Below are 12,301 nucleotides of genomic sequence, written 5' to 3' on the forward strand. Positions count from 1 at the left end.
TGATTTAAGGGATGAATGTGTTTTTAAAAATTAGTCCCAAAACTAGCATTATTATAACTGGTTTGTAACGCTACATTTTGTTTTTGACATAATTTAGGACACTAATGCTTAAAATATCCACAGTTTATATTTTTGGACACACATGTATAAAGATGTAATTTTGCAACATCAATGTCTGAAAAAGGTGGGGATGGAAGTATTAAAGCTATAGGGTTTTTTTCAAACTTTATGTATTTATTTTGAGAGAGAGAGAGAGAGAGAGAGAGCGAGCACTCAAGCTGGAGAGGGGCAGAGGGAGAGGGAGAGAGAGAATTCCAAGCAGGCTCTGTGCTGACAGCACAGAGCCCGATGTGGGGCTCGACCCTACAAACTGTCAGATCATGACCCAAGCCGAAATCAAGAGTTAGATGCTTAACTGACTGAGCCACCCAGGTACTCCTAAAACTGTAGAGTTTTTTTTAAATGTGATTGAAGTTAAACTGGTATAAAGTCAAATTAGAATGTAGTAATCTTAGAGTGTTAACCATAATACCTATGGCAACCACAAAGGAAATAGTTAAAGAATATAAATAAAAAAATAAGACAGGAATTCAAACATTTCACTACAGAATAAATCAACTAAACACAGAAGAAGAAAATAATGCAGAAAATGAGAAACAAAAAAAAAACAAATGAGAAACAAAAAAACAAATCTCTTCTTCTCAGTAATTACTTTAAATATAAAATAGATTTTATTTTGATTGGAGAATCAAAGATAGAGATTTGAAGACTGTATTTTTAAAAAAATGATTCTATATGATATCTATAAGAGATTCATTTTAGATCCAAAAACATAAATAGGTTGAAAGAGAAACAATGGAAAAGGATATTCTATGCAAATAGTAACTGAAAGAGAGTGGCGGTGGATATACTAATATCAGACAAAATAGACTTTAAATTAAAAAAGTTTATAAGAGAAAAAGGATAGTGTATATTAATAAAGGTTTCAATACAGCAAGAAGATATAACAATTATAAACATCTATGCACTTACTAACAGACTACCAAAATACATGAAGCAAAAATTGGCAGAATTGAACAAAGAAATGGACAGTTCTACAATAATAGTTGAAAATTTCAATACTCTACTTTTTTTAAAATTTGTTTATTTTGAGAGAGAGGGAGGGAGGGGCAGAGATAGAGGGAGAAAGAGAATCCCAAGCAGGCTCTGCACTGTCATCACAGAGCCCAGTGTAGGGCTTGGACACACAAACTGTGAGATCATGACCTGAAGTGAAATCAAAAGTCAGACGCTTAACTGACTGAGCCACCCAGGTGCCCCTCAATATTCCACTTTCAATGATGGATAGAATAACAAGACAAAAGAAGTTAGGAAATAGAAGACTTGAACAAATACATCAACTAGATCCAACAGACAAACACAGAACAATATAATACACATTGTCTACCCGACAATAGAATACACATTATTCTTAAATGCACATAGGGCATTTTCCAGGATAGACCATATGTTAGGCCACGATTAAGTCTGAATAGATTTAAAGCGATAGATATTTTACAAAATATCTTCTCTGACCATAAAGTCGGAATTCAATAATACAGGGAAAGCTGGAAAATTCACCAATTTGTGGACACAAAAAAATCACTCTCTTAAACAATTAATGGATCAAAGAAGAAATCACAAAGGAAAAATTTGAAAACCTAAAGACAAATACAAATGAAAACATAAAATACCAAAGCTATGGGACACAGCAAGAGCAGTGCTGGGGGGGGGGGGGGCGGAATTTAAAGATGTAAATGTTTACACTAAAAAACAAAAACACATGCAAATCAAAAATCTAACTTTACAACTTAAGAAACCAGAAAAAGAAGAACAAACTTAACCCAAAACTAGCAGAAGGAAGGAAATTATAAAGATTAAAGCAGAGGTAAATGAAATACAGAAGAGAAAAACAACAGAAAAAAAGTCAATGAAACTAAAAGTTCGTTCTTCAAAAATAGCAACAAAATTGACAAACTTTTAGCTAAGTAGATAAGAAAATGACTCAAACTACAAAAATAAAACATGAAAGTTGGGGACCTTATCAATTCTACCAAAAAAATTATTATAAGCAATTCTATAGCAACAAATTGGATACCTTAGATTAAATAGACAAATTTCTAGAAACATAAAACTTACCATGACTAAACCATGAAGAAATAGAAAATTTGAATAGATCTATAAGTACTAAGGAGATTGAATCAGTAATCAAAAATCTCCTGACCAAACAGAAAAAAAAAATCTGGATCTAATTGCTTTATTGATCAATTCTACAAACATTTAAAGAATAATTAACACCAATACTTCTCAAATTCAAACTTAAAAAAAAACAAAACCTGAAGAGGAGGAAACATTCCCTAACTCATTCTATATGGCCAGATATCTGATATCAAAGCCAGAAAATGACACTAAGAAAAGAAAACTATATCAATATTCCTAATAAACACTGATATAAAAGTCCTCAACAAAATACTGGCAAACAGAATTCAGCAGCATATTAAAAGAAATATATACCAGGACCAAGTAAGATTTATTCCTTGAATGCAAGGATAGCTCAACATATAAAAGTTGAGAAAGTTGATATATTATATTGATAATATACCACAAATAACAGAATGAAGGAAAAAATGCATGACCTTATCAATCTGATGAAAAGAAAGCATTTTACAAAATTAAATACTTTTTCATGATAAAACATAACAAACTAGGAATAGAAGGAAACTATCTCAACATAATAAAATTCATCTATGAAAAACCCATAACCACATCATACTTGATAGTGACAGACTGAAAGCTTTTCCTGTAAGATCAGGAACAAAAGCAAGGATTCCCATTCTTGCCACTTTTATTAAACGTAGTACTAGAATACCTAGCCAGAGCACTTAGGCAAGAAAGAAAGAAATATAAGTATCCAAATTGGAAAGGAAGAAGTGAAGTTATCTCTAATCGCAGATGATAAGACCTTATATGTTGAAAATTTTCAATATTCCACAAAAAACTGTTAAAACTAATAAAAGAGCAAAGTAGCAGGATAAAAAGTCAACAGTCAAAACTCAGTTGCATTTTTATACAGTAACAATGAACATTCAGAAAAGGATATTAAGAATACAATTCCAGTGGCAGTTACAGGCTTCCATTTATGGAATGAATAGGTCATACTGAAAAACGATACAGGAAATATAGTCAATGTATAGTCAAAGGTATAGAGAATATGGTCATTGGTACTGTAATAGCATTGTATGGTAACAGATGGTAGGCATACTTGTGGCAAGTATAGCATAAAGTATAGACTTGTGGAATCACCATGTTATATGGCTTAAACTAAGGTAACATTGTGTGTCAACTATATTTCAATAAAAAAGAATATAATTCCATTTATGATAGTATCAAAAAGAATAAAATACTTAAGAATTGACTTAACCGAGGTGAAAGACTTGTACAAAAAAACTTCCAAAACATTCCTGCAAGAAATTAGATATAAATAAATGGAAACTTCCCATGTTTATGTAATAGAAGAATTAATATTATTAAGAAATCGATATTACCCAAAGCAGCCTATAAATTTAATGCAATCCCTGTCAAAATCTCAATAATTTTTTTTGCAGAAATAGGAAAAGCCATCTTAAAATTCATATGGAATTTCAAGAGATGCTAAATAGCCAAAACAATTGAAAAAGAAGAACAAAGCTGAAGGACTCACTTCTTAATGTCAAAACTTACTACAAAGCTACAGTAATCAAAATAGTATGGTATTGGCATAAACTCGGATGTATACACAAATGGAATGGAATAGGATGTTCAGAAATAAACCCTTACATATATGGTCAAATAATTTTCACTAAGGGTGACAAGACCATTCAATGGGGGGGAAGAGTCTTTTCAGCAAATGGTGCTGGGAAAATTAGATATCCACATAGCTCAAAATCCATCCTGACTTAAATGTAAGGCCTACAACTATAAAACTTAGAAGAAAACACAGAGCAAAAGTTTCATGACATTAGATTTGGCAGTGATTTCTTAGATATGATACTAAAGGCAAAGGCAACCAATGAAAAATTAGGCACACTGGACTTCATGAAGATTTAAAAACTTTGTGCATGAAGACATTATCAACAGAGTAAAAAGGCAACTCACAATATAGGAGAAAATATTTGCAAATCATATATCTGATTCACTATTAATAGCTAGACAAAAAAAAAACAATTCAAAAAGGAGCAAAAGACTGAAGAGACAATTTCTAAAGAACATATGCAAACATATACATTATCAACAGAGTAAAAGGGCAACTCACAAAATAGGAGAAAATATTTGCAAATCATATATCTGATTAGCTATTAATATCCAGACAAAAAACCCAAACAATTCAATTCAAAAAGGGGCAAAGGACTGAAGACACATTTTCTAAAGAACATATACAAATGGCCGATAAGGCCAATAAGCACATGAAAAGGTGCTTGATATTGCTAATCATTAGGGAAATGTAAATCAAAATTACAATAAGATGCTACTTCACACTCAGGAACATGTGTTGGGAGCTTTGGGATGGTGTTGTTATGAGAGGTTATGGTAGTTTGAGTGGTGACACAGGGTCCTAGATCCCTAAATGATAGAAAGGAGATATGGAAGGACCAAAATCAAATGGCAGAGATTTCTCTTCTTCCTAGTCTCTAAGCATTTTCGGGACATCACTGCCCAAAATGCCCTGTGATGAGGCTGTTATAAATACAAAGTCCAAGCCATTTGCCCTTTCTTTGGGATTGAAAAATTCTGAAATCTTAAAGCATCACCTGGGGTCCAAGATATTGAGAACAGCAACCCCAAAATTTATGCAGTGATGTTTGCCTCCAAGTTCAAAGTTATTTAGCTGTTGATCCATCTATTGCCAAACCCCCTCTTTGTTTCCCTAAGTCCATCCACAAAGCCCATATTTCTCCAGCTTTCTGTAAAGTGTAAGTTTTGTTGCTGCTGTTGTTTGCTCTTAGGAGACCAGTACCTTCAAAAGTGAGGTTCTTGAAGGCATGAGCAAATTTGGGGGTGGTAATAGCTTCTCCATTTTCAAGAAATATCTTCAGCATGTGTCCAAAGAGCAAGACTCCATTCAAGTAGGCAAGAGCAAAGTCATTTTTTGCCTGAATGAGAAAGAAAAATCTTTTGAGTCCCAAAAAAGAGATTCTGGTCTTGAACCTGGAACAAAACATTCTTGGGGTCAGCAGAGTAACCAGAAAGGTAAAGGGATATTAGGAGAATTATAGGGGTGGTAGTAAAAGTAATCTTTTGGAAAATATGTCCTTGAACCAGGGTTCTTTTATTATCCTTGTGTCAAAATTTTGCATTTCCTTGGGATCAATAAACCTGAAACACTGCCTTTAGGGAGGTACTTCCTTCCCATGATGGTGAAATCTATTATTTCAACCAGGAAGAACAACAGGCAACATTTTCATAATTCTTATGGGATTTTATACAGAAAAAAAGGCTTGCTTGTACTTTAATGTTTGCACAGAGAGTAAAAGAGAACAACAGTAAAAACAATTCCCTGCCCTTCAGTACCCTGAATAGAACAGGAAGAGTTTTGATTGGATACCATTGAACCTGCTTTAGAAACAATTCTCGACAGTTGCTATCTTCACAGAGTTGGGTTATGGATTAAAAGTCTTGTGCCCCCTGAGACTAAGTGAATTCTGTCAGCTTGGCCATTTTGGACTGTCCACCTGTTAAGAATCACACTTTCAACAGAGCCTAGAAGCTGTGTGAGTGATATCTGAATATTACACACAGAAGTGTATTCACTGGAAAATATAAAGAGAAAAAATAAAACGCCTCTCATTGGTTTCAGTGTCTTTTGCTGAAATCATCATTTGATGAGATAAAAGGAATCCAGTTAAGACCCAATCTCCGGGGGGTCTGAGTGGCTCAGTAGGTTAAGTATCCGACTTTGGCTCAGGTTATGATCTCGTGGTCTGTGAGTTCAAGCCCTGCATCAGGCTCTGTGTTGACAGCTCAGAGCCTGGAGCCTGCTTCAGATTCTGTGTCTCCCTCTCTCTCTTCTCCCCACTCTGCTTATGCTCTGTCTCTGTCTCTCTCAAAAATTAAAATAAAGATTAAAAAAAATTAAAAAAAAACCCCAACTCCCAAAGTGGTTGCAGCTCCAAATTTTTGCAGCATTGTGAAAAAGAGGGTTTAGAATTTCTAGTCTAGGAAAAAATTGTTGTACTCCCCAAGGTACCCAACTTCCCTTATAGCTTTTCAGGTCTGGCCCATGGCTTGCCATCCCAAGGTTGTTCAGGGTCCTCGGGACTGCTTCTTCCCTCTTCTTCCCAGTCCTAACCTGGTCTCAACTGACTCTGAGGGCAGAATACATTTGATGAATTTAATCAAGCTAAGGTATAGTGACTGACAAGGCCTAATGGAGTATTAAGGTCAGGGGCCCCTGTATTATAATAAGGTGGCCATGATTTAATGTCCAATTGGAGGTTTTCTTTCCTTCCTTCCTTCCTTCCTTCCTTCCTTCCTTCCTTCCTTCCTTCCTTTCTTTCCTTCCTTCCTTCTTTCTTTTTCTTTCTTTCTTTCTTTCTTTCTTTCTTTCTTTCTTTCTTTCTTTCTTTCTTTCTTTCTTTCTTTTCTTCTTTCTTTCCTTCTCTTTCTTTCTTTCTTTCTTTCTTTCTTTCTTTCTTTCTTTCTTTTCTGGAATCAGTGCTAAACCAGATGAAATGCTGGGTAAGAGGAATAAACATGACTCTCCTGGACAAGTTTAAACAATGGCCAACTTAATCATAATAGAGGACAATGTCTTAACCTAGGAATATATATCTTTAAAGGTAGAATTTTGATATCAGCCCCAGCAGAAAGTTGCTTTAGGTACACTGTTTAGTTTCTACCTTCCCTAAGTTAGTGGGGCTTCTTCCTGTCTTCCCACAGTGTCACTTCCATTCCAATATTACAGAGTGTGCATTGTCGTGCTGGTCCAAAGCCCAGCACAGTGACCTATAGTAAGAGGGTTTTTTTGTTTGTTTGTTTTAATTAAAAAAAATATTTTTTAATGTTTTTATTTATTTTTGAGACAGAGAGAGGCAGAGCATGAGCAGGGGAGGGGCAGAGAGAGAGGGAGACACAGAATTCGAAGCAGGCTTCAGGCTCTGCGCTGTCAGCACAGAGCCCGACACGGGGCTTGAACTCACGGACTATGAGATCATGACCTGAGCCGAAGCCGGATGCTTAACCGACTGAGCCACCCAGGCGCCCCTATAGTAAGAGGTTAATATCAGTAATCCTGCTATTGCATGTAGTTGGTCTCAGTTAATATCTGTTGAGTGAATGAGAGTAAAAAAAAAAATTGCTTACTTTAGAATCTGGGTCCTACATAGGAGAATAATATATTACCCTTGACAAAGAAAAGAATAGTATATACCCATGAAACTTACCCATGATAAACTTTTGGAGAAAGAGCTATTTGAGGTGGAATTCTCAGGATGCAATGTCAGGACAAGGACATTTTTCATATAGTCTGGGGCGGTGACATTATCCGCGAAGTATACGTTACTGTATTAAGAAGCACAAGTTCCTCATGAAAATTAGTTCCTCCAAAACCAGATATGGAGCTTCCACAATTCCCACAAACTATAGCATCAGCCTAGATATAGTTTAAAACATTTTTTTCCAGTAGCCTGAAAAACTTTCTGCTTTCCCCCAGATAGGTTTATTTTCTCCTAACATGCTAAGTTGAGTAAGAGGGCTTAGGCAGCTGTCATTCACATACACAAGTGGAAAGGAAGATCAGAACACAAATACCTCTTTGAGGGAGTTTTTTAGGCTCTGGACATGCGAGCTACGGCTCGCTTTCAAGGCTTACTGACTTTTGGTTTATGTGTGGACTCTTTCTTTTCTTTAAGAAAGACTAAACATTTTCTCTAACACTGTCAGCTCCTTGATATTAGTGTATTGATCCTCGTATCCTCAGCTCCTAGGTGATATTTGGCACATTGTGGACCCTCAATACTGTCTGCGATTGTGCTGCAAGTCATATGGTTTCTAAGCTTCCAAATCATTTGAATGTTTTAATATGTAAAGAATCTAATATGTTGGAACTGCTATAACTAAGATGACCATCATTTACTATTCAAACGGTAGGTGAACACATCTATGCACTGAGGACTAGGTTGAATATTTTCCTCATATTATCACATCTAATCCTAAGAGCACTCCTATGAAGTGAGTATCTTTATTCTCATTTTACAAATGAGAAGATTTAATCTCAAGATGAAGTAATACCCAAGAGTCAAATGAACCACAAGTGTCAGAATTAGAATTTGAAACCAAGTTATGTCTATTTTCAAATGAAGCTCATTATCTACCAAAAACATAGCCAGGTGTCCTTAAAGACCAGTGACAAAGGAAGGCCTACACTTTTGCCTCGGGTTGAGGATTCGCTAATAGTAAAATCACACCAACTTGGCTACATTGAGGACTCCTACCACAGAGCAAAGCAACTGTCGGAGCAGCTGTCGATGTGGTTGTAGGAGTGAAATGTTGATAACTTTGTCCTCTTTCCAGTATTTTGCAACTAAAAGGCTAAGTTGATTGATAAGACTATCTTCATGAACAAATAGTAGTCAAACAGACCTGCAGTCCCTATGTTTCCTTCCTCTTAACACTGTGACACGTACATTTAGTGTGGGTGAAATGACTAGGCAAATATGGGAAATATGTAGTGCAGTAACAGTGTCTAGGCTAAGGACAGACAGGTAATGATTAATGGTGCAGGCAGATAAGTGATGTCATACGATCTAGCTGATGGGGCAAGAAGCACAGGTGTACCGGTGACAACTTCTGTAAGTTTAATCTGACTCAGATACTACCTTGGCAAGGTTTGTAGGGTCTCCAACCATATTAGAAGATGAGTGGTAAAATATAACACTGCATATTATTTATATTTGAATTTAAAAAATAAAAATTGAGAAAGAAACAAAGAAAGAAAGAACAGTATCTCTGTACTACATTTATGTTTTAAAGAAAAAAGAAAGAAAGAAAGTATCTATCCTCCAGAATTTTCTCTCCTTTGCTCTAGAGAATTACAGAGAATAAAATTGCCACCCATGACTAAACCACACAGGGCAGAGAAGCAGTCATTTAATTGGAACTTTCCTCTTACAAAGGTGGCAAAGGGTAAGTCATCTAGGATCAAAGGCCATTAGCAAAAGAAAGCAGAGATATGTCCCACATTCCTGAAAATAATGCTATTGGATTGGGTTATTAGTTGATTTATCACTGCCTGGAAAGACCTTAAAATCAGGCTGGGGACCAAGATCCTTGTAGATGAATGGACACGTAGATTTAATGGGTCATGAAACTTCTGTGTTTAGACATGATAGTGATATCAAAGATATGCATATCTGCTAAGGCTACAATCAATTAAACAAAAATGAGGCTGTGATGCAAGAATGAAACTTGATCGTACCGAATCCCATGTAAGTCAGTGCAAAACAAGAGAAAAGAGAATGTCTCTTCTGGAAATCCTGGGAGTATTTCCTTTCTGAAAAGAGAATTCTTTCCAAAATTACACCTACTTGAATAGATCCACTAGAATAATCACAATATCTTCAGCCACTGCCCGGTCACCCTTGAGGGAGTTGATCGTGTCTGGTGTACCACACACAACAATCACTAGAGAAGAGACAGCAAAACAAGGAGAGAAATACACAATGGTGTACATTCAAACACGTGGGAACCAGGCCGAATCTGAACCCAGTATGTCTGTGCTACATTTATGTTTCATGGTTAACACCAATTCCTCAATTACTCTCTCCCTTGCTTTTTTCCGTTTACAGTCATAGAGTCTGAGTAGAGCTGCATGGAATCTTAAAAAGAACCCTCTAGTCCATTCCCTTAACTTTATTGATCTAAAGAGACTGGAAGACAAGATGTCAAAGGGTTAAAGAACTAGGAGATGGCAGAGCTCTAATATGCAAGTTTATGAATCCAGCTCAGTGTTTATTCCGTTATACCAAGTTAGAGGAGTTACATAAACTATTTTCATTGATAAGCGCACCTCACCAATTGTTAAGTGGTTCAAAAAGTTATAGTAAAATTAATGGGTGAATTTATGTCATGTTCCTGAACAAGCCCATGTTCCTTGGGCTTTGCTTGTAGCTTCTTAACTCAGAACTCAGTGATTTCAGTGGCAGGGTTCAATCTATGCTGTGAGCTCTCGTACTCATTGGAATCAGATTTCCCAAATGCATGACTCTATGTGAAAGAGGAGTTGGGGTACATTGGATCTTTTTATATACTATGTTGTCCAATAAACTCCTTAGAGACATGAATACTTCTTTTTCCCCCCACATCTTGCCAATGATTTGTACATGGAGGGTTCTGATTATGGCAAATACTTAAATAATGACAGTAGATGATGATTTGAGTGATGCTAGGAATTCTTACCAAACAAGCACGTTCCCTCATAAGAAATGTCCACAGTTGATCCCTTTGCTTCTGATTTATTCTTATTTGTAAAGAGAATTCTTGGAAAGTGAAACAAATCACCTCACAGCTTAGTGAGCATGATTTTATCCCACATTTGTCCTGTCACTGGGAGATGACTAGGCATGTGGGATATACATTAGAGGAAAATGAGATGATATGCTAACCTTGTAGTTTTGCTTTAGGCCAGATAATCAGTAAACATATCCTCTTGGTCATCAGGGGACCAGGGTTCAGAATGTGTGAGGATTAGTCATAAATCCAATAATAGATTAGATTGAGGTGAATTTAAAAAGCAGTTTATCGGGGCACCTGGGTGGCTCAGTCGGTTAAGCGTCCGACTTCAGCTCAGGTCATGATCTCACAGTCCGTGAGTTTGAGCCCCTCATCGGGCTCTGTGCTGATGGCTCAGAGCCTGGAGCCTGCTCCATATTCTGTGTCTCCCTCTCTCTCTCTGCCCCTCTCCTGCTCATGCTCTGTCTCTCTCTGTCTCAAAAATAAATGTAAAAAAACATTAAAAAATAAATAAATAAAAAGCAGTTTATCGATGGTGGGTCATGATATCATTTTTGTTTATACAAGCTAGACTTTAGCATCATTATTACTTTCATGACGCTAATGTATTTATTCAACACTACTTTTCTCCTTTCTCTCATAGGAAAAGGTTTTAATCGGCAGAAGGACTAATATAATGGAGTTGCATGCAACTGCCAATCTCCCCAGATAAACAAAATATATAGAGGTAATGATGATAACTCTGTGCTGGTAGATTTGGCAAAATGACTCTTTTTTTTTTTTTTTTTTTTAATTTTTTTTTTAACGTTTATTTATTTTTGAGACAGAGAGAGACAGAGCATGAACGGGGGAGGGTCAGAGAAAGAGGGAGACACAGAATCTGAAACAGGCTCCAAGCTCTGAGCAGTCAGCACAGAGCCTGATGCGGGGCTTGAACTCACGGACCACGAGATCATGACCTGAGCCGAAGTCGGACGCTTAACCGACTGAGCCACCCAGGCGCCCCGCAAAATGACTCTTAAAGATGTAGTAGTTGTGAGGAAGAAGTTGGCAAAAAATTATCTCCATGTCCCCTTACCATTGCTTTTCCTGTTCTGGTTCATTAAGATATCCTGAAACTGGTCATTTCCCCTCAACATATCCTTGAAGCTAAGTTCCTGAGAAAAATAGGAAACTCCAGCCTCCAGAGCATTGAGGTACCTAGAACAGAGAAAAGAGAAACTCTAAGAAACCAGTTTGGTTTCTGCATGACCTTCCATGTTGTTTGATCATTGTTTACAGATCTGTTCTGGGACTTGTTCATCTAAACTTCATTTCCACAATCAACACAACCGATGATACACATCATGAAATCAAGAGTCTGGATGGTGGGATCTAGTTTGGTAAAGATATAAGGATAAGTTTTAGGGCATCTTCATGTATATATACAAATAGGAGACATTTGGTGGGTTGTTTATAATAGCTTCCTGCTATCTGCAGAAGGAAGGCTACTTTGCTCTATAAACCCCATTATCACAGATAAGTTGAAACCTTTGAGTCTACAGTGCAAAAATTCAGAGTTGATAGGAATCATTTATCTTCCCAATGAAATGGACCTTTGTGGGCTCTAAGCTCACCTCGAAATTTCTAGGATGAGGCCTTAAGGTTGACTCTTTAGGTCCCTAGATGTGCATTCCCAGTGGTACCCTTACTATTCCGCATACTTAGGTGGAGAGAGACTGCAGAAGCAAGCAGCATTGTGGTGGTGTAGACAGTAACACAACCAAAAGATTCCTTC

The 12,301-nt window shown here is 36.6% G+C and overlaps 1 protein-coding gene across 1 annotated transcript in view; it reads right to left on the reverse strand.

The window, feature by feature from the left end:
- The window catches only part of GUCY2C (guanylate cyclase 2C), a 68,680-nt gene that overhangs the window by 45,265 nt on the left and 11,114 nt on the right, over positions 1-12,301 (reverse strand). Inside the window, exons 5-8 of the mRNA XM_015061730.3 lie at positions 11,603-11,724; positions 9,600-9,696; positions 7,458-7,575; positions 5,033-5,168 (exon numbers count right to left, since the gene is read on the reverse strand). Of these exons, the coding sequence (XP_014917216.2) occupies positions 5,033-5,168; positions 7,458-7,575; positions 9,600-9,696; positions 11,603-11,724 (473 nt within the window). The remainder of the gene's footprint in view (positions 1-5,032; positions 5,169-7,457; positions 7,576-9,599; positions 9,697-11,602; positions 11,725-12,301) is intronic.

This window comes from Acinonyx jubatus, chromosome B4, assembly GCF_027475565.1.
Source record: "Acinonyx jubatus isolate Ajub_Pintada_27869175 chromosome B4, VMU_Ajub_asm_v1.0, whole genome shotgun sequence".
Classification (NCBI taxonomy): Eukaryota; Metazoa; Chordata; class Mammalia; order Carnivora; family Felidae; genus Acinonyx; species Acinonyx jubatus.